Raw genomic sequence first — 21,520 nt, 5'->3', positions numbered from 1 at the left:
ATATTTTAAGATTAAAGTTTCATTTTATTTTTTCTAATTAATGATAGATGCTTGATGGATGTTTGTTAATATTGATAAAATTTCAAAATTAATTATTAGATATATTTGTTTAAATAATTAAAGTGTTGTAGAAACGTCGATAGTGGGAAAATCTTGTTTGATTGTAGAGGTGTCGTCCGTTACTCCGTATGGGTGATGCAGAGTGTTTGGTGCAGTTATTACTTACTTTTTGTGGTCTTTCTTAAAATTTTAAAATATATTTCTAATTCTTATTTCAACAAAAGTTTTATCTTAAAATAAATATTTATCAATATATATATATATTATCCATTCCCCAAGCACAATTGGAACCATATCTTTCGCTCCACTCTCTCTCTCTCTCTATCTTGAATAACACTTTGATCTTTCCAATTGTACTTTTACATCACTTCCGTGTGGCATTCCCATGTTTTTTTAAGGGTGTATATATATATATATATATATATAAGATGGAAATCGGTATTATAAGAAATATATTTTCACTTTTATTTGCTAATATTATTTATTAATTTTTTAAAATGAAATTTATGCAAGCCTGTATAAACGATTCTCTATTTGATAAAATCTCTGTTGAATTAAACATTCCTTTGCTCAAACAACATAAAACAAAAAGTCTCTCATATAAGCTTTTCATTCACTTTCCATACTTCAACCGGTAACATCAACCCTCTCTCTATATAATCCACACAAATACTAAATTTTAAAGCAAACAACATTCATATTAACAGCATCTACATTCCAGCAAAACAGTTAGACCAGTCACATTTGAACCCAATTAATAAGAAACAGAATGAACACTTTTGTACATCAATGAGGAGATGTTTCTCTATCAAGGATCACAATAATGGCTGCTTTCAAATATCAAAACATGCTGTACTCATCTTCATTGCCCATTTTAAGGTGCCATAGAATAGCTACACCAAAGACGACAAAAGATGAAAGCTCCATTAACAGAGCTGGCCATCCAATGATTCCTGCATGCTTTAGGATTGATGGTATTGCAATGCTTCCTACCACTGAAGCTCCAGTCAAGAACTTTGTGAATTTCTCCCAACCACTAACATGATACCATGAGAAAACTTGTGTGAACTTTCAGAATAAACACTAGATAAGACTGCAAAGATAATTGACTTACCTGTTTGAATCACTGGACATCAGTGAGGTGTCTGAACTTGCAAAGAACAACAAGGGCATTGGAAGGATGACATACATCAACACTGTCAGCAGAAACATTCTGTTATTAACTCAAGGCTGTAGTTAAGCGATGACAACAGAAGTTTTATTCGGCTAATGGAAGTATTACCAGTCAACATCGGCCACCAATTATTGTACAAAGCACATGCCTGCAGGACCATGAGATATGGATAGAAACCAATTATATCAAGACGGCATAATTTTTAATATAGTAACAACTACATAAGACGAAAATGTGGAAAATCACAGACCAGAATTTGCAAAACAATCCCACCAGAAACCAATATAGCCACACCAGCAAGTCTTCCAGTTTGAAGGCATATTCTGTACCCGGCCATTGATGCCTTTGTTTATTTGATTGGCTTTGATGAGAATCAAAGATGTTATTGCAGACTTAAAGGTATGAATCTATTAACAGACACAAATGGATGAAAGTATCCTGTGAGAATGGTGATTTCAGAGAAGAAAAAAGATTTGAGCAAGTTCTAGCAAAATAGAAACAAGTATGAAGTTTAGTTTCATTACTCAAATTCCAGATTACTTTCTTTCTCAAGTATGCTATTCATTGTGAGAAATAAACTCACTGCACCAGGTTTCACGAGTCGCTTGAAATTAAAAAGAAAAAAAAAAATGATGTGCAGATATTTCAACCTCGGCTTGTTTGGATCAGTAAAACTCACTTCATTTGGTTTGATATCACATTTACCCTCAAGCAGTAGTCAAAATTAGGATAATTATAAAATAATTTAGTCAGTAGAATTAGTGTATTTTTCGAATATCAAGCTGCTTTCCCATCTTCCCTAGACTTTATCAAGACTCCTAGTTCCAGATATTTGGGTCAATAATGATCTTCATTTTCATTAAGTTTTACAGAGATCAACATTGATGTATATACATTAGTCACTAGGATTGTCACTTGTCATAATGAAGAGGTTTGAAGAGGTACTAATCAAAACTTGGATTATTAATCATCAACATCTGGCAAGTTCCTCCACCATGAGTTTCCAATGGTTCAATCAGATTATAGTTGTTCCAATGCTTGCAATCCTCCTTCACCAAACAAAAAATCAAGATATCCCTTCCCAACCACTAATTGTAGACATAAACATTAACTCTCTTCATCAATATCTCTGTGTGAGTTTCTAAGCAAAAAACAATAATTACAATCTCCAAATGAATAATGAGACATGCTCAATATCTCTATTTTATCCAATCCTTTAATCAGCTTATACTTAATTCAACACTTACCATTTCCCTGTTCTCCTCAAACAAGACAGCGAGACATCTCCCTTCTCTCATCATTTCCAAGCAATAGTTAAACACAAAATAATCACCTCTGATCATCAATATGTTTGTTTAGTTGATTCTAATAATGAATAATCTGGAAAATACTTCCTACATCTATAAAAAATATCAAATCTTTCAATCAGCTCATCGTTGGTTGAATGCTCTATTGTTTCTAAATCTCCATGAGCAAACAAGAACTCAATATCTCTTCTCACCATCTTTATCAACAATTAAGCACACAATACTTGATTGAACAATCTATACATGGTGTTAGTTCCTAAGAGACAAAAAAACTCTCACTACCCATCACAAATAAATTTCCAACTATCCCATAAGCAAAATCAGCCCCCGTATTTCACTAATCTGACCAAACCAAGCCACAAATGAGTTCCCTATTCTCCCAATTGATCATGAAAACCAATAATTTGCAAGTTCAAACATCAAAATCCAATCTCGCAGATGTTTCAGTACCAATCATCTAAAGCTCGCACCTTTGTAGCAATTTTTGCAGACTAAGATTAACAAAATAACAAGTACTCAAATCCACAAAACAAATAGGAATTTCAACTAAAGAAAACATCAAAATCGATGACAGTGAGTAAACTGAATCTCAAAAAAACCAAACAAAACCATGCGATCAAAAGAAAGCTCAATAATTTATGAATTACAGGGTGCAATGAAGATGAAGAAGAAGAGTCTCGTTTCTCACCTCGATCCCCTTCTCGAGAATCTAGGGTTTTGGGGGATGGAGCTTGCGGCACCGTAGGAAAAGCATCGAAGTGTTTCTCTCCGGCTTCTACCTCAAATCTCCAAATAATCGAACCACCGAGAAATATAAAATCCATTTTATGTTTTCACCCTTGGAAAAAGATTAAATCTACCAACTAGTCTTTCTCTTTTGATATTTGTAGGAAAGCCCTCATTCTTTTATCTTATTTTTTATGGGCCCTCATATTTTGTTTCTTAAAAATAATATAAAAATATCTATCTTTCTCTATAAACTTTTTAGTTCATTCACGTCATTTCTTTACTGTATATTCAAAGCCCTCACATGCGAGAATGAAAGTTTTGTATACGATTGACGATGTTTTGTTTATTTTTATAAAAATATATATTAATATTTTTAACCATTGCTGCATATTTGTAGTTTGTTATCATTATTTCTCTTTACTCAAAATTTTCTATATAATTTCAAAATTATAAAAATATTTCTTCTAAAGAATATGATTTGAAAGTGATTTGCTTGTATTATCTAAAATGCATACACAGTAAATGGTTTATCTTTGATATCTAGTCTTTTACTTTAAAGGGCAACAAATAAAGAATTTAATTATAGAATTAGGTGATTATTAATTGTTTTAAATTTGATTTCTTTTTAATTACAGAAATACTTTATAAGGATCCATTTCCATTTCTTTGGCAAATAAATATGATTTAAAAAATTATCCAATAATTTCTAAGCATAGAAATGTTGGAAGTTCCCACAATTACTCTCTTGTTTGTCTCTAATTAATGGAAAGATTTTAATTGCGTGAAAGCTTTTGATGATTATAATCTTAAAATTTAATAAAAGTATGCAAATTGTTTCAAATCATTTAACTTGAGTTGAGAGAAATTTAAATGAGATTTTTGAAATTTATAGTTGTACTTGTATACCAGGAGACACTTCTCTCCTAATTTTCTTAGCATTTAGTTTGACTTGATTTATTTTAATTAATATAATTATTTTTAATATTTTTTCTAAAAAATGTGGACAAGTGATTGATACCTTAATCTTTTGATTTGAGACAAAAATAAAATACTAACTCTAATATATGGATGATTCAGCATAATTTTTATTTATTATTATTATTATTATTATTATCATTATGAAGAAGAAGAATAAATAGTTTGCCTTTGTGGTTATTTTTTATTATACAGTTTGGTTAATTAGACTTCTCAGAATTTTAAGTCACGGTATTGGATATATTAATTAATTGAGGATTACTCTCTGATTAAACCATTGATTAGATTATAAAATAAGAATTTATTGGAGTGTCTTTTTCAATAGGATGTTTCTTATAATCCTCTTCATATATGTCTGATTGTTTTCTACATGAAACTTACACGCCATTACTCACAGAATAAACCAAAGAACTTAATGACGTCAATTTAAATGTTTGATAATCCTTGAGAACTATACTTGAACTTGCGTTGCATTTGGTTGGTGGTTATTTATTTTACCGGTGCATTGGTGTAAGAAGGTCAATTTATCTGAATTTTTTTTACAAAATAAATAAATCATTTTAGGGACATACAAGCTCAATTTATTTGTGTCCTCATTTGGTATGAACTCATCTTTTCAATAAAAGAAACAAATATCGTATGCAAAAATTGATGCTAATAAATTAAAAATTTGTTGATTATCTACATAATTATATAAATTTTTTATTTGTATTCACCCATAATTTATTGACCGGCACCTATTTCACTTATGAGTATTTATGATGACAAACAGATGAACTTATTTTTATAGACTAATTCTTAAATTTATTTTTCAAAATTATAATTTTTAAATCTTGTGATAGATAGTACATATGTAAAAAAAAAAAAAATAAAATGTGATTTCGATATTAATGGGCATGTAAATTTCTTTCTAATCATTTGGTTTTTTAAAAATTATGTAATTGTTTATAAATACACAAGTAACAACATATAATTGTTAACTCATATAATTTATAGGTTTTTTTTTATAACAAACCATCCATTATTGCAAGGGTATAAATGCAATACCCGCGGGTACAATTTCAATGTAGGGTACCCCCACATAAGTTGGGCACAACAAGTAAACGGGTACTGATTTCTTTTTACTAGATCTAATATCAATTATATAAACAACATAATGATGTCACTAAACATAGTATCTTCTTTTCTTCAAAGAAATGACATGTATATCAGAAAGGCAAAGTGTTTAGTAAAATAATTAATAATTGCTGACTAGTTGTTGGGTTATTCAAATTTCGGTGAGGATTTAACACTAATTTTAACCTTTTTATTTGTAAATTTTTTTATAAATTATTATTATTATTATTATTATTTTTTTAAAAAGCTACAATCACCGGTCTCATTATGTGTGAGTTAATTACGATATCACCTGTAAATTAATTTTCTCCAACAAAAATTCAAATTTTCACCGCTCTACATACCACACGAGATTTATTTTAATTCCGCTAATCATTTAAATCAAATGGCTTTGGTTAAATTATTAGATAATGAAACTACACTATAAGAAATACTCCCTCAATTTTTTAAATTTATTTATTTCAATTAATTAATAATTAATCAAAATTAATTAGTAATTTAAAATTTATAAAAAATTATATTAAAATTTTAAAATTAATTTTACTTAAAATATAATTTAATAACATGTGTAAATATAATTAAATATAATTTATTAAAAATTATACGAATACATTAAATAAAAATAAATAAATATGAACAACAATCCTTAATGTTTCAAAATTTTCTGATGAACACGTAAATAAGACAAAAAAAACTGTATAAATAGCATAAGTGAATACTAACACGATTTTAAACCTGATTTGCAAAAACGTCAATTAATATATCTCAATTTATTTTTAATTTTTTTTTGTTATAAATATTTGTTGTTATTATTATCATTATTAATATTAATAAAAATTAACAGTTGGGTATGAAATCCTCACTTATTAATTTCATCTTTTTAAAGAGTATTTTTGCTTTCCCTAATAATAAATATATAATAATAATAATAATAATAATAATAATAATACACGAGCATGATTTAAACATTTGCCTAAAAAGTAGTAGTATTTACTTAAGCATTTGTTCATATTTTAGACACTCTCAAAGAAGCAATGGACAAGGGCAAAAAGCGTCAACGAAAAGTTCCGAACCTTGCAAGCCTCGACCGCTGCTTCAGCCCCAAATCCTCGCGCCTGGTCTCTCGCCGGAGCTCGTCGGATAATCCAACCTCCACCGCCGCCGCAGCCTCAGCCTGGAACTTCCTCCCGGACGGCGCTTCCCGGAACAACGGGCTCAAGCACATCGAAAGCCCCCTGCTATGCCTGTTCTGATTTCGGATCCTCATCGGCGTCGGCATCGCTTCCCGGCTTATCCCAGAGGTCTCCGTCGAGTACCCATTTTCCGATACCGTGTCTCCCTCGCAAACCCTAATTGAAGCCTCAACGGGTTTCGTCGTCTTCGTCCTCAATGTCCGGCGGCGACGAGGGATCAGCGTCGAGATCCAATAGATAGCACCGGATCGCTTCGCTATCGGAGGATTAGAATCGGGTTCTTCGGATTGATGATGGGAGAAGAGGAGGGAGGACAAGAAGGAGCGCTTAAGGCGAGAACGGGAGGGGCCAACCTGGGGAGTGCTGAAGAAGAGAAGATGACGGCGTGGAGCGGCAGAGTCGTCAGAACGGCGATGAGGGGAAAGAGAGGAAGGGAAGAGGATGGGGTCAGGGCGTGCGGTCTGAGCTGCGAGGACATCGAGCAGGCGTTCACGTAGGCAGGAAGCACACACGCCGGAGCCAGCCTCGTAGGGATGTCGCTTGCACTTCATCACCGCTCGCCGGAGATCTTCCCATCTACCATTGAAGAAGAAGAAGAAACCCTAGATTTGGAGAATTAGGGTTAGGGTTTGGAAGGAGGTTCTCGGCTTCGTGTTCTCAACTGGAGAGTGAGAAGATGAGATGGTGAAGGGGTTGGGTTTTATGGGCATTGTGACATTCTTCAGTAGCTTATCACATCATATGAAGACTCGTGCTTGTGATTGGTCCACGTGTACAGACGGCTGGTCCGCGTTGCACTGTGAAACGGGGAACACCCCCCACGGTTCCCCTCTCGTCGGTGTGTGGAAAAATAAATAAATAAATAAATAATTTTTAAAATATAAAGCTTTATTTAATTAAGGTATAATACCTTAATGGGTCTATCTACTTTTCTCTCTTCCCTTTTGGTCCCTCTACTGATTAGTCATTCTATTTTTGAAAATGTGTCCACTTAGTTAAAATTGCTCCAAACCAGTCCCTCTACTTTTAGAAATGTGCCCAAAGTATTAGGAGCAATTTTTAACTAAATGGACACATTTTCAAAAATAGAAAGACTAATCAAGAGCATTTCTGAGTAGATGGACCAAAAGAGAAAAGAGAGAAAATATAAAGACTATTTTGGTGATTATACCTTTAATTAAATATAATGTTTTATATTTCAGTTCCAAATATTACAAATCTTTAGTATTTTTATTTTTTATTTTCATTAAATCAGTAATTAATTAACTAATTAAAGTTAATTAGGGTTATTTATTTGGGAAAAAAAGATTTATTAGTCTATTGGTCAAATCCTTGAGTCTTTGATTATGATGGTGAATATTTATTCCTTTTTTTTTCTTTGCACTGTAATGAAGGCATTAAATAATTATTTATGAAGATCATGAACACACATGAAAGAAACCAAACAACAGCTTATTAAATGGCCAATGACTAGGTCCACTTTTGAAGGCCTTTTTTTTTATTAAACACATGAAATTAGAAAGAAAAAAAAAAACCAAGTTTCTTTTATTCTTAATTGTGATTTCCTCCAAACCTTCACCTTGTTTTCAACTCAAGGTAGTTGATTACCTCTAAAGTTAAGGAGCTGTCAATTTGCAGTTAGTTACTAATGGACTACAAAGAAAATGCATAAAGATATAAAAATAGTCATAGAATTTCAAATAATAATAATAATAATAATAATAATAATAATAATAATAAAAGGAAAAAAGGGTTGTTCATCTAGATTATGAGGACCTAGCACAACCACATTTATACAGACTAGATTGCCTGCCCTGTTGATGGGGTAATTGACTTGCTTGAAGACTTGGAATTCCATAATATAAAGAAGACTAAGGGCAAGGTTATTATTCATTTGGGTCAAGCAATTAGTGAATAATTTAAATGTCTTCAACACAACACTCTTGGAACCTATCTAAAGTCTAGACCATCTGAGACTTGTGCATGCCCCTGTTTTTTTTAACAGCCTAACCGCTCATCTTGGCAAAAATAATAATAATAAAAATATCTAAAGTTAACGTCATGAAACTATATATATATATATATATATATCCAATTATATGGCCTTCAATTTATTTTGATTCATGAACTTATAAAACATTCAATTTGATTTAAAAGTGACCTAAATATAAGGAACATTTTCTGTTTTTTATAATCAAAATAATATTGCATTATATGAAAGAAGCTGAGAAAGCAATCAACTGACAAACCTAATGTTTGACAATTAAATGAAGAAGAAATAGTCTTCATAAATACCTTTGCGAGAAGAAATTTCATCGACAAAAGGTATCTGAAGTTAATGTCACAATGTTCACATGTAAGGACAAGAACCATGTAATCTATAATCTAGAAGCCAAGAACAGCACTAATAGAAGAACATTCAACCAATGACTGAGTCCTACATTAGAATCACAAATAAATAATTCAGAGTAATTATCTAAGAGATATTTTATTGATCTTGAGAAACAAACAGTAGTACATGAAACAAAAGAAAAATCCTCTATTTGTCTAAACCTATACATGTATTCTTATAACCCTACCAAACTACATACATAGATAGGTTGCAAGAATTATTGTTAGGGTTTAGGGTTTGGTCTATGTAATTGATTTGATATATTGAAACAAACAATCCTCTATTTGTCTAAGCCTAAATATGAATACTTGTACCTACTAAACTACATTTGTAGATAGGTTGAAAGAATTAGGGTTAGGGTTTAGGGTTTGGTAATTGTATCCATGCCCACAGGTGATGTGACAAAAAATGTTCAGATTCTAAGTAGGCAGCTTCTGGCTTTGGTGTTAAAATTTGGTATACCTAATTGATTTGATCTATTGAATATCTTTCATCTCCAATATCAAGTTTAGAATTTGCTAGGCAAGTTTTATTCATGTCTTTCTAAAGACGACTTCATAACGATTAATGAGTGGGGAAAAGGAAGAACAAGTATTTCTTCTCACTTTCCTTCCACTCATGATCTAGAGAAAGATAAGCCTTGACATGTTTGATCCAAGGTAAAAGTTGGTATGCTAAGTGGGAGATGGCCATTGTGCATCTCTGCCTAACATGAGGGGCCCTGCACTCATACATTCCCATATGACTCAATAAAACATAAGGCTTTCTAGGGTCCAAGATGTGTTTTTGTTCTTTTTCGATAATTACTTCCAAACTCAAATTGCATTTCAAATAAAGAAAGACAATGCAAGTATGAGTAGTGCCATTAATGTTCATCTACACTTGGATAATGATTTAAAATAAAATTAAAGAACACTGCAAACCATAAATGTCCTAAAAATAACAAAAGAAAAGTGGAAAAGATGAACTTCTGGTTCATAACGACCTGATTTTGAAGTCTAAAAGTGGTCCCTTTGGTTGTGAAAATAAAACTAATCCAATTTCTTCATAGAGGAATGTCAAAAGGCTATGGTTTACCAAACTGGACCAAGTGTGCTCTAGTTACACTATATATGCTCCATCCCCAAGGGTGATCCTCTTCATTGCCTTTCCTTTGTTTCTTTGCTACCCATCTCACCTAGCAAATTTTTCACATATACAAATTAATGGCTCTCTTAACTGAGCTCATCTTCCTGGTCTTCCTTTTCCTTCCACTGTTCCTATGTCGATCTCCAGTGAGAGCCGACACTTTCACGCATTCAAGGGCAGCTTACTACCCAAACTCCGACCAACAGGGCACTTCAGGTGAACTCCAAATTATTCATGCATGAAGAATGAAATCTAATCTCTTTCTCTCTATATATCTTGACTTTTCCACTGTATTATGTAACATTAGATGGTGCTTGTGGATACAAATCCTTTGGAGCAACATTAAATGGTGGTGATGTGTCTGCGGCTTCTAATCTCTACAGAAATGGAGTGGGCTGCGGGGCATGCTACCAGGTGAACTACTAAGCCATTTTCTAGAAGCCATGAGTCCTAGTTCTGAAATTCTTTAATTTTTGCATTTTCCCCTTTGCAAAACCACCCTTTGCGAAATCCCAAATTGCAAACACAAACTTAAACACACTTGATGTTTAATGTCATGAAAACCCTTTAAAAGCCCTTAATCGCACATTTGTCATCATGTACTTGCGCTGCTGCACATATGCACTTACAAGAAAATAGCATACAAATATTTTTCTAGAAAAACTCAACTAGTGATTGAGTTAATTGATAATTATTTAGCCAAATTAAATCCAAGAGCAATCAACAATTTAAAAATGTTTGATAGCATTGATATGTCTGCAAATATCAATTATGCACAAAAAAAACAGATACTACCTTAGACTGTCAAAAGCATGTAGATTATTAAAAGAAAATAAATCAATAGGACTAATACCTTAATCTGTTATTATCGTTAGGTGATATGCACAGACAGCAGTTTATGCTCAACTGATGGAGTAAGAATAGTGATCACTGATTCAGGATCGAGCAGCGACACTGATTTCATCCTCAGCCAAAAAGCCTTTAGCAAGATGGGCCAAACTGCCGATGCTGGTGCCTCCCTCCTTTCCCTTGGTGCAGTCGACATTGAATATCAGAGGTACTAAACTCTTCAGAAGACATTAAACTGATTTCCATAGACATTACCAGCAAAAGATAACTTAAACACACTATATAGTCAACTAATGATACGTGTTAGTCCCTAAACAAATGAAATGAACATAAAAATGTTATGAACTTTTCAGGATCCCTTGTAGCTGGCCAGGCAAGAACATTACCTTTAAGGTTGATGAGGCCAGTGACTTCCCTGGATACTTGGCTTTCCTATTAGAGTACCAACAAGGAGACAAGGATATCACAGCTGTCAGGTTATGTGAGGTATTACTCTAGCTTATAATTCTACCATACTGTAAGAAACCATATGATCTAGGCAGATAGATAATTCACCTGATATGCGCAGACTGAGAATTTGACATGCAAGTTGATAGACCGGAGCCATGGTGCCATGTGGGCAGTTAACTCTCCACCAAGTGGCCCATTATCTATACAAATGCTTCTTAGCGGAGGAGATGATGGTGATGAGACGTGGGTGGTGGCAACTAACAATGTGCCAGAAAGCTGGAAAACTGGAGAGTCTTATGATTTAGGGATACAGTTGAACTAAGTAACTAAATGGAGTCCGTAGGTTGCTCTTCAGTGACATCTATTACATTCATTGTGCAGGCTATTCGTTTCCAAGTTGTCTTGTTTGTGTTATTTATGCTTTTGCTTAAGGTTATATAGACAATCCTTGACAAATAAAATTCAGGTCTGTGTTGTTAAAATATGAGTCTACTCCGTGGAATAAATCGGAAAGCTTATAAATTGAATAAAAAAAATATGTTGCTTGAAGTAATCGGATTTATTTACATCACCACTGCCTCTATGTTCTATAAATGCAGCTAAAAGCCTAAATTAATGGCTTTGCTGAACTTTCCTCACCCAGCATCAAACAAAAACAGTTAAAAAAAGGCAATATATTATTGATTTTGATTAAACATGAGCTCATTTACATAGTCAATGCCTATGTCCGAAATGGGCTTGATTGGCTGGTCTAGTCCTTGTGCAGCAATAAATGTCAAGGGCTCTCTGCTATGCTCATCTGAAATAAAAAGATTATAAAAGACAGTTTTACACATACATTAAATTTGAAGTTGATTGTAGCTATATGAAATATTCACTGAAATATGCACAAGTAACTTTCTCAAAATTAAAACTAACTTTCCATTGTAAGGATATTGACTAAACATTCCAGCCAACAGCTTTAGGTTCAATCTATTCTTATCCTGACTTAATAACGAAATCATCCTTTAATGGATAGATAACTTTCACTTGATAATCTAGCAAAAAAAATATGAGCAGAGGTTATCATGGGTTCTTTGCTTTCGATCTCCAAGTCCCAATCCTAAATGACCTAATGAAGGTAGCACAAATTTTGATTTATAACATAGGCTCCAGGAAATTCAGAGAGTCATTCACCAAATGCAAATGATTTCTGGGTAACATGTATGAAATTGACTTGATTCATCAGGAGGGACAAAACAAGTTAAATTATTTGACTATATCAATATCCCATTAACCTCAATTGCAACTATTATAATAGTGCTATAAGATGCCACTCTTTAGTATGTCATAAGCATAAAGACTATATATATATATGTATCTGATATCAGGTTGGTTCTGGTCTGGTTTGAGATCAATGCAGAACATGCAACAATGCCATTAAACCATTGGCATCTATAAATGGGGCTAATCTAGCTTGTTAGAATAATTCATGAGGTTATTTTAAAGATCTAACAGAACAGTATCTATGCACTTTCAGAACCACAGGAGAATGAATATTTAACCATCTCTAAACCTTACCAAACATGGTATTGAAAGATGTTGGAGGTGGAGTAGCCATGAAGTTCAGACCAAAATAAAATACCAACATCAAAACCACAGCCACCATAATGAAAGTTGGAAATGCCAGAGCCCAATACCTGACAATAAAATAGTAAAAGCAACCACTAGGTTATAAACCTATGTTCTAAGTGCCAGAACTGAAATTTTAAATGGATATAAATGAGGATGAAAGTCTGTACATATGCATGTATTCTTGCACTTAAATATAATCTGATTATAAGTGTATGGCAGGCCATATTTTATCTGAACAAGGTCGCCACCCAAAAACAAAAGAAGAAAAGAAATATACACAGAATAAAACATGAAAGAAAATTAGTAGATTATCTTAACATTCGACCAAAGTTAGCGAAGTTTAAATATGTGAAAATACAATTAGTTGTGACGTAGGTAGATTTCAGGCCAATTTCTTAACACACGACGGAAAAACAAGTATTTTAAGTAAATAAATAACCAATCCTCAATACACAATGAATAAATCAAGTAATTTTAGCCATGGAAAATCAAACAATTTCTTCATTGGAAGCAATCCTCTGTATGAGTTCATGCCCATAGTCACCATTCAAACAAATCCAACAAAAAACCATAATCTTTGCTATCTCAATTGCACAGAATACTAAATTTATCTTCTAACATAAAGAACACAGTAATTAAAAAGAAGGCAAAAGCACAAACTTGTTAGGGTAGTAAGTGATTCCCAAAGAATGCAACCAATTTTCAGGAGTATAAGCCCAAACCAGATATATAACTGCACCAAAACAAAATTCCAAACAAAAAACACAAAAGATTATTGAATAAAAAAATCAGAAGAAAAAGGGAAATAAGATGAAAAGGATTGAACCAGTGGCGATGACAGTGGTGATAGCGCCAACAAAACCATAGACCTCTGAGGGATTGGCGCCATGCTCTCCGGATGATCCAGATGATGAGGCCCTCGTCTCCTCGTCCGGATCGGAGAGGAAGACCTTCGCCCTCCGTTTGCTCACCAAGCTCAGGGTTCGGCGGGGGCTGTTGACGAAGTGGGACGACGGCGAGAGCGGCGGCGACGCCATTGGATCTGATAGCTCGTGAGAACTCGATGATTCCTAAAATTGAGCCATTTTGGGCTTGTTCGGAAAAAAAAAAAAAAGTGTTTTTTTTTTTAAAGTTGAGTAGAAATAGTTTAAGTTAAGCAAATTTTTATATTTTCTGTTTGGATTAGTTTTTATATAGAAACAGAAGATATAAAAATAAGCTTTAAAAAAATAATTTTGTTTTCATTAATTTATGATCAGTTTTTTTTGAGCTATTTTTTAAGTTGTTTTTTCTAACTCTGCTAGAAAAATCCATCTAAATAATATTTTTGTAATCCAGAAATGCTTAATTTATAAAAAAATATTTCTGAGTTTTCCAAAAGTCAATCCAAACAAGACTTTTATCAAAAATTGAAAATTTTAAAACTAATTAAATTATGAAAGTTGGGAATTTAGAACAGTTACATGGTAGGGTTATAGGAGGAGTTTTTTGAACCTGTTTGGGGAAATTTAAACATAATTGGCGCATTTTTAAATTTAATTAACATTGTTTGAAAATTTTAAGTTAAAAATAAAAGGATGGTAAGTAATTATTAATAATTCATTTTTTAATATTTGTTGGATTGTTAAATTTATTTATTTCTTTTGATAAATACGGGGACAAAGAACATGCGAGAAATGGGAAGATAAGCTCAGCAATACTTTTTGCCTTCATTGCGTGTGATTTGAGATTTTAACCTGTTTTTGAGTAAAATATGAAATATTTTCCTCTTGTGATTTTCTTTTAATTTTTTTTAGTTTTGATTGATTTATCGTCTTTGTATTTCACTGTTAATTTTAATTATCAACCTAAGGTTTTATTTTTTATTTTTTTTATAGATTTTTTTTACTTTTTCAAATTATATATTTTTTTTGTGCATTCTAAATACCTTCATAAATTGATTTTTTTTTATTTTTTTAAAATAGAAATTTTTATGATTCTAAAAATCTTATCTTACTATAATTTAATTTTAAATATTATCTAAATTATATTTATCTAAAAACAATGTGTTTAGTTTAGTGCAATGTTCTTCATATTTAAAAAATAACATTTATCTTTAGAAAACCAACATGATACCCATATCAACGTATTTACTTACACATTTATATATATATATATATAACCCGCTTTTTCTGGGACGTTGGATCAATAATATCCAACGCCTGCCTGCCCGTATCCATACATTAGCATCACTGACAAGAACCAATGGTGCATAAATTATATTTGAAACTTCATTCTATTCATTAAACAACAAGACCTACCTCACAGTAAGAGTATAACTCAGGTTAATTTAATAATAATTATTTAAAAAAAACTTCAATTTATCTGTCATATTAAAAGAACATCATGTAGCTAGTAGAGCTAGAGTAAAAAAAAAATGTAATAATTTTTTTTTCAAAAAAAAACCCTCAACATATATGGAAATTATTCAACCGAGGACCAAATCCAACTTGAATGTTGTCATTTATCCAAACAAAAAGGATTTTCTTGATTGGAAAAAAGAGGTACATTTGTGTACTTTTCAAGCAAAATGAAGTCATGGCTAAGTAACAACAACAACAACGCTTACCAAACACTTCAGGTAACATCAACAGCTTGTTTTACAGCCAAAGGCTCGTACCAATCTGGTCCAAAGCCGGCAGCTTTCCTTGCTTGCACATTGAAAGGAGGCTTAAGTGGCCCCCTAAAATATTTTCTCACAGAAGCATGGAAGGTTTGAATTACAGCATCATGATGAACATCGGTGTCCTCGGAATTCAAGTTTTCCGAGTTCTCCTGTGAGTTCTTCACAAGTTCGGAATCACCTATAATGCTGCTGATTTGTAGCTGCTTGACAGTATCTTCTTCGGCTTTGGGGCTTTCAGAGGAAACCAGCGGAGCTAATGCGTTGTTTGGGCATGAAGCAGATGATCGAAGGCAGAGATATCTGAACCATTTAACACCAGCAGCGCAATGAGTAATTTCTTCTGGATAAATTACTGTCTCTAGAAGCTTTGCAGTGCACTCATCCCCTCCATTTCTCAACCGGGAGATTGTGGTGGGAAGAACATCAAGTCCTCTAGCCTGCACACACACACACACACAAAATCCCCGTCATATGGTATGGATGGAAATGGCAGTAAATCTTACATTCCTTGCACTGAGTACATTGCACTAAACTATTGGATAAACACCACATTACAAGATCATGGATCGAAGATCCAGCTAGAGCTGTATGCATCCAATAGTATATATGGAAATGCAGATAGACCGGATAATTAATTTCAATGTATCTATAATTCTAGGAGATTGTATGACCATAGAAAGAAGACCCAGACAGCATTAAAGCATGGCTCATAAAGCCGGTATGAAGGAAATGGAGGAAGAAGATCCAACACTCAAGAAAACATCTATCGTATGGAAATGGAGTAGCTAGAATAATAAGTTCAGGGTAAAATGACATGAATTGCCAGAGTATTGAACTTTCTTAGGCTTGGTTTTTGCAAGGCCTTCACTTAAATATGTAGAATGCTCGGTCATTTAATGTTCCTACTTAACAGATAATTTCAAGCAAATGCTCCTGGCCTGCACCAGAAAATGATCAAATAAACAGCTTTTTTTTTTTTACTGGAGCCAAAGTAGTTACAAATGCATGAACAGTCAAAGTTAAAGTTGATTGTTAAAAGTTTGATTCTAAGAAATAAGTATAGTCTGGCAATGTCTCTGTGTCTGGTACAACTTTCACTACACTATATGAACCAGTAATACTATCTTTGTGATCTTTACTTTGTCAATGAACTTAGGTTTCAGATTTAGTAAATTAAACAAGTATATGAAACACAGTTTGACAAAATGAATTTGATGATGCCTAGGATAAAATGTAGGAGATCAAGTAAAGATGAACTCCCAACTAAATTTTACATATAACAACAGCCACAGTGTTTTCAGCTTCGGGACTAACACTTAAGAACAACACTATGAAAGCAACACAATGAATGTGAATTTTCATTATAAATGATACCGACTTATGCTGACAATTTCGAACAAGTTTTCACTTTCAGGTGTCTATTATACAAAAAAATATCAGCATGAAAAGCGAAGTGTCACATATCAGAAAATGCAACTCAACCTATCATGCCGGGTGATCATGAGACCTAAGAATTCAACATTAATCTACTGAACTATGAGCAGCAAACAAGAATTTTTATTCTGCAATCTACATTAACGAATCACACAATTAGTGTTTCAGCTGCTGTGCAGCTCCATTAACCAAAAAAAAAAAGAAAATAATCACAATTATGAACACAGAGCATGGGTAGTGGATTCAAACCTCATGAACACAATGCTCCACAGCTAGACGTGCCAAGAGGTCATGAGAGGTTTGAATGGCAGAGTCCCAGAGACCATCATGGGCAGGGAAAGCTCCATAATATGAACCAAGCTCCTCGAGCCGGGCCAGAAGCAGACTGAAATGCCGGCCTTCGTCCTGGGCAACCTTCACAAAATCAGTGAAGAACTCCACAGGCATTGATTCCTGAATCCCAAACCGAGCTATGATGTCCTGCAAAGATTATTACTATCATTATCACTGCATTGAAAAATTTCAAAACTCAAACCCAAATCACAATAAGAAAGAAAAGGTAACCCAGGAGAGATCAATGGCCCAACTCTCAGTGTGGACGAGGCTGTGGACGATGGCCTGACGGCTCTGAAGGTTGCCGCCCTTGCCAAGCTTAGGCATCAAACGCGATGGAACAAGCTTCACCTGAGAATCCAGATAGGCATATAGATCAACAAGACAAGAAGAATTAGGGTTCTTGTGATCTCAAAACTCACATTGGGGAGCCTGGAGGGTCGATCGGGAACAAGGGGAGGAGGATCGTGAGGGCGGAATGGGAGGGAGATGAAGCCTTGCAGCCACTTAGTGGCGATGGATTCGCCCAGGCGAGCCTTCTCTACTGGGTCCGCAGTGTTCAACACTTGCAGGGAAGCCTCCACCAGCGTCAGCTCCGGCTGTGGCGCCGGTGATGGCGCCGGCGGCGTGGTCATGTTGTTCTCCTCCTTCTCCTTCTCCATGTTGACGAAACAGAGCCAATGGGCTTTGCTTGCTTGCTTGCTTTCTTGTTATTCTCTCAATATTTTTTCTTTTTATTTTATTTATTTATTTTATAAATCTTAATATTTTTGTGATTTTTTTAATTTAACAGTTATTTTTACGTGGGAAATTTTTGAGTGAGAGATTGAGAAATCTCTTTATTATAAGATGAATTAATAGAGATAAATGAATTATTCATTTTTTTTAATATATAACTAATTTTTTATTTTTTAAATCTTTAATTTTTATTATGGCAATCAGAAAAGAAAACTGAGTTTAATTTTTAAATATATAAATTAAAAATAATTTGCGCACGGAAATAATTTTTTTTCAAATGCAAATTCGAAGGATTTCTATCATTTGAAAAAAAATATATAGTTTTGTTATTTTTCACATTTTATACCAGCGATTCAAGTGATTTAACTGTTTTTTATTTAAAAATTTAATAACTTGGTTTTATAAAACCAACTCATTTAGCAAGCAATTGAAACAAAACATTCACTAGATATGTGGACAAGACAGAGTGAATTAATTTATAAATGATTATACTATATAACAAATGGATCGGATAATTAAATTAAGAAGTAAGAAAGGAAATCCAACCATTAGAACTTACACAATGGATACATTGCATTTGCAAGATCTTCTTAGTGATAGTCTCACAAATAGCTCACTCCTTGCTATTCCTTCCATTTCACATGCAAACACAACCTGCATCTTAAAGGAAGATAAATTAGTACAAAATGAACTAGCACAAAAAGTTTCAAATTTTCTTCATAACTTCTGAATTATTCTAAGTTTTGCAGATCTGCATTTGCGATTAAGTCTCTCTTCATCCTGTGTAGGGCGTTATCGGTCTCTTAGTTAGAATGTGCCCCTTCTTGTCTTGAACTTCTTCTTTGTTCATTTCTTTTCGATCTATATCTGCATCATCGACAACTTTATCAACAAGGTTAAGGAAAGTTCGCTTAACAATCCTATCCTCCAAGCTGTGGAAGGAGATAACAGCAAGCCGGCCACCGCATGAAAGGCAATCAAAGCAGGCATAGAGGGCATCCTCTAGAGTACGCAGTTCATCATTTACTGCTATTCTAAGTGCCTGAAAAACCCGTGTCGCGGTCTTGATCCAACCTTGCCTCCCTGCACTTCATAATGAACTATGAGTCGGCTATTTAAGATATGCAAATCAGCTGATTTTTCAAAGAAATAATAATCATACAGTGTTATTTTGTTGCACTGGCTCAACATCTTCTTAACTCATAGATCAATCCAAAGGCAGAATGCTTTCATGCCAAAGTTGATTTTATTTTGATCTAAATCATGAGTCTAAAGAAGTCCATTTGAGAAGGGTTTGAGTTGGATTTGATTAAGAGAAGATCTAGGAAGAAAAGCATTCATTGTTCATCTTGTGTAAACTAAGGAACATATAAGACAGTCTACCTAGTGAAACACAATTGTTGAACGTTTGATCTATGTTCTTCTCATGCTAATGGTTTTCAAATGCTTGTGAGCAGGTGATAGTATGGGTTGGGTCCTGTAAGGTTCCGTCAAGTTTATGAGCAGACAGGAAACTCAGATCCATGCTCCTCAGTGTATGATCTATGTTGTAAATGTTTTGGACAGACAGAAATTTATCTGGTTCCTATTTGGCCAATTTGTGGGTATTTCATGTCAAAATTTCAAACCATGAAAATTCATTTAACCTAACAAATCTATGACTGTGGACCTACTTTGAACGTAATACTCATCTAGACCATACTCTTTTTGATTTGATAATGAACTAAAGAAACTATCTTGCACAAGTTAACACTAGATATGATATCAGTGGCGATATAGAATTCCTACAAAAGAGAAATTCATCATAACAACAAGATCGGGCCAGCCAGCATTGAATATTAACCTAACGACGAGATTGGGAAGATTTATAGCCAGATATCATCTAATATATGCAACTAAGCCACATATAAATATGCAGGTTGATACATTTGGTCAAATTTTGAGATCCTTACAATCCTTATGAAGACATTTACTGTCAAGTACGCAGAGCATAAGCAGGTTAAATAAAAATTTTACACATAAAGTACCATGCCCACCTCCTGACCTTGCCGATGTCTTACGAACAAGATCTACCAGTTCAGAAGTTGAATGCAAACCCCCTTTAGCACGGGCATCCACAATCATCTTTGAGAGATAATTCCAGTTGCTCTCTTCACCATAATCACGCAAAATTCGGCCAATGTCCACCTGAGGCCAAGAGTTCAAGATATCTTCTGCTTTCAAACTTGCCTGCCATAGACCTGTTCAATCAGTATTCCAGAATCTCTCAAGCTTCCCACGCCAAACAAAACTAAATTCATACTAAGAAGAGCATGTCACAAAAAGAAATCATTTTCAGAAATTAAGCAGTTCAGCAACAAAGAAATTGCATCACAAACTCAGTATTTGGTATAATATAACATAGTATGAAGTAAAAATTAACTGGAAGAAGTTTGTTTTCATATATATTTCTGCATTCTCACTTGAAAAAAATCCAAGATGTTAGTTTTCATCTCTCACCTGAGGATCCATCCGCATGTCCAGGGGACCATCAGCAAGCACACTGAATCCCCTTTCAGAATTGTTCACCTGTAAAAACTATAAAATTAGCTTCTAGTGAAAACCCACAGCGGCAATTTCTCAAACAGTTGAATGGCATATACCTGCATGGATGACATTCCGAGGTCCATAAGAATACCATCGACGCCATTATTGAGGAGGTTCTCATCAACATCAGTGAGCACGGATTTGATGTACTTGAAATTCCTGACATGAGTGTAGGCCTTCAAGCCAGGAGCACCATCAAGGAGAGCTTCAATTCGATGCCGAGCCATGGCATGGGCCATGGAATCGATGTCCAGCCCTAGATACATCTGCATCTCATTGTGCGCTTCAATTATCTGAAAATGGATAAGAATCGCTTGAACTAACACAACGAATCAGAGAGAAAAAGAGAGAGATGGGATTGAGGATGAACAGCAGCGGAGTGGCCACCGGCACCGAGAGTACAATCGACGAAGGAACGGAGAAGGTGAGGGAGGGCGGAAAGGCGTCAAGAACCTCGCCGAGCATGACGGGTACGTGGCCTCCGGCGGCAGGGGAAGCGTAGCGCTTGTAGAGGTCGCGGTCGAGCTCAATGCCGGAGCGAGTGCGCTTCTTGAGATGCTCCGCCGATGCTGCCGCCATTCTCTTCGATCCCTTGGGTTTGGTTTGCTGGTTTGCAAGCACACGGAGTTGAGAATGAAGCGCAGCATCTCTTCTTCGAGGGATTGGAAGGCGAAGAGGGAAAAGTATCGAAGATGGAGAAAGAGAGGTTTTGACGAAGGAGGAGCCGCGCGGGCAAGCGCGAGGACGAAGCTCTCATGACTGCCCGCACACTATAAA

General features: G+C 34.3%; 6 protein-coding genes across 8 annotated transcripts; 1 reads left to right on the top strand and 5 right to left on the bottom strand.

Annotated features, from left to right (window-relative positions):
- Positions 1–717: 717 nt before the first annotated feature.
- On the bottom strand, positions 718–3,358 carry LOC120283306 (vacuolar protein sorting-associated protein 55 homolog). 3 transcript variants are annotated; one of them, XM_039289949.1, is made up of 5 exons: positions 3,230–3,358; positions 1,485–1,641; positions 1,343–1,382; positions 1,175–1,256; positions 718–1,096 (listed from the first exon to the last, which is right to left on the bottom strand). In XM_039289949.1, exons 2-5 carry the CDS (start codon positions 1,569–1,571, stop codon positions 901–903), a joined length of 405 nt encoding a protein of 134 aa, XP_039145883.1. In that variant the 5' UTR covers positions 1,572–1,641; positions 3,230–3,358; the 3' UTR covers positions 718–900. The 3 variants fall into 3 exon arrangements, with proteins under 3 accessions (XP_039145883.1, XP_039145885.1, XP_039145884.1); XM_039289951.1 differs by having other exon boundaries at positions 1,485–1,595; XM_039289950.1 differs by having other exon boundaries at positions 1,485–1,672; positions 3,230–3,340.
- Positions 3,359–6,296: 2,938 nt separating this feature from the next.
- LOC120283650 lies at positions 6,297–7,274 on the bottom strand. The gene has a single exon (XM_039290360.1). The coding sequence runs from the start codon at positions 7,103–7,105 to the stop codon at positions 6,416–6,418; it is 690 nt and encodes a 229-aa protein (XP_039146294.1). The 5' UTR covers positions 7,106–7,274; the 3' UTR covers positions 6,297–6,415.
- A 2,768-nt stretch (positions 7,275–10,042) lies between these two features.
- Positions 10,043–12,041, top strand: LOC120283369 (expansin-like B1). The gene is made up of 5 exons (XM_039290038.1): positions 10,043–10,290; positions 10,382–10,488; positions 10,950–11,131; positions 11,277–11,409; positions 11,492–12,041. Exons 1-5 carry the CDS (start codon positions 10,152–10,154, stop codon positions 11,693–11,695), a joined length of 765 nt encoding a protein of 254 aa, XP_039145972.1. The 5' UTR covers positions 10,043–10,151; the 3' UTR covers positions 11,696–12,041.
- LOC120283370 (phosphatidylinositol N-acetylglucosaminyltransferase subunit P) lies at positions 11,876–14,079 on the bottom strand. The gene is made up of 4 exons (XM_039290039.1): positions 13,814–14,079; positions 13,648–13,720; positions 12,934–13,052; positions 11,876–12,172 (listed from the first exon to the last, which is right to left on the bottom strand). The coding sequence occupies exons 1-4, from the start codon at positions 14,022–14,024 to the stop codon at positions 12,051–12,053; spliced, it is 525 nt and encodes a 174-aa protein (XP_039145973.1). The 5' UTR covers positions 14,025–14,079; the 3' UTR covers positions 11,876–12,050.
- A 1,359-nt stretch (positions 14,080–15,438) lies between these two features.
- On the bottom strand, positions 15,439–18,113 carry LOC120283579 (uncharacterized protein HI_0077). Its single transcript, XM_039290285.1, has 4 exons — positions 17,842–18,113; positions 17,651–17,770; positions 17,336–17,566; positions 15,439–16,089 (listed from the first exon to the last, which is right to left on the bottom strand). Exons 1-4 carry the CDS (start codon positions 18,079–18,081, stop codon positions 15,604–15,606), a joined length of 1,077 nt encoding a protein of 358 aa, XP_039146219.1. The 5' UTR covers positions 18,082–18,113; the 3' UTR covers positions 15,439–15,603.
- A 540-nt stretch (positions 18,114–18,653) lies between these two features.
- Positions 18,654–21,514, bottom strand: LOC120283663 (ribosomal RNA small subunit methyltransferase H). Its single transcript, XM_039290377.1, is given in 7 exon segments — positions 18,654–18,946; positions 18,948–19,240; positions 20,194–20,386; positions 20,657–20,725; positions 20,800–21,036; positions 21,114–21,164; positions 21,167–21,514. Coding segments are annotated over 7 exon segments (1,071 nt in total). The 5' UTR covers positions 21,323–21,514; the 3' UTR covers positions 18,654–18,874.
- Between the last annotated feature and the right edge of the window lie 6 nt (positions 21,515–21,520).

This window comes from Dioscorea cayenensis, chromosome 19, assembly GCF_009730915.1.
Source record: "Dioscorea cayenensis subsp. rotundata cultivar TDr96_F1 chromosome 19, TDr96_F1_v2_PseudoChromosome.rev07_lg8_w22 25.fasta, whole genome shotgun sequence".
Lineage (NCBI taxonomy): Eukaryota > Viridiplantae > Streptophyta > Magnoliopsida > Dioscoreales > Dioscoreaceae > Dioscorea > Dioscorea cayenensis.
The sequence above is the reverse complement of the archived record's forward strand: the minus strand, read 5'-3'. Positions and strand labels throughout refer to the sequence as shown.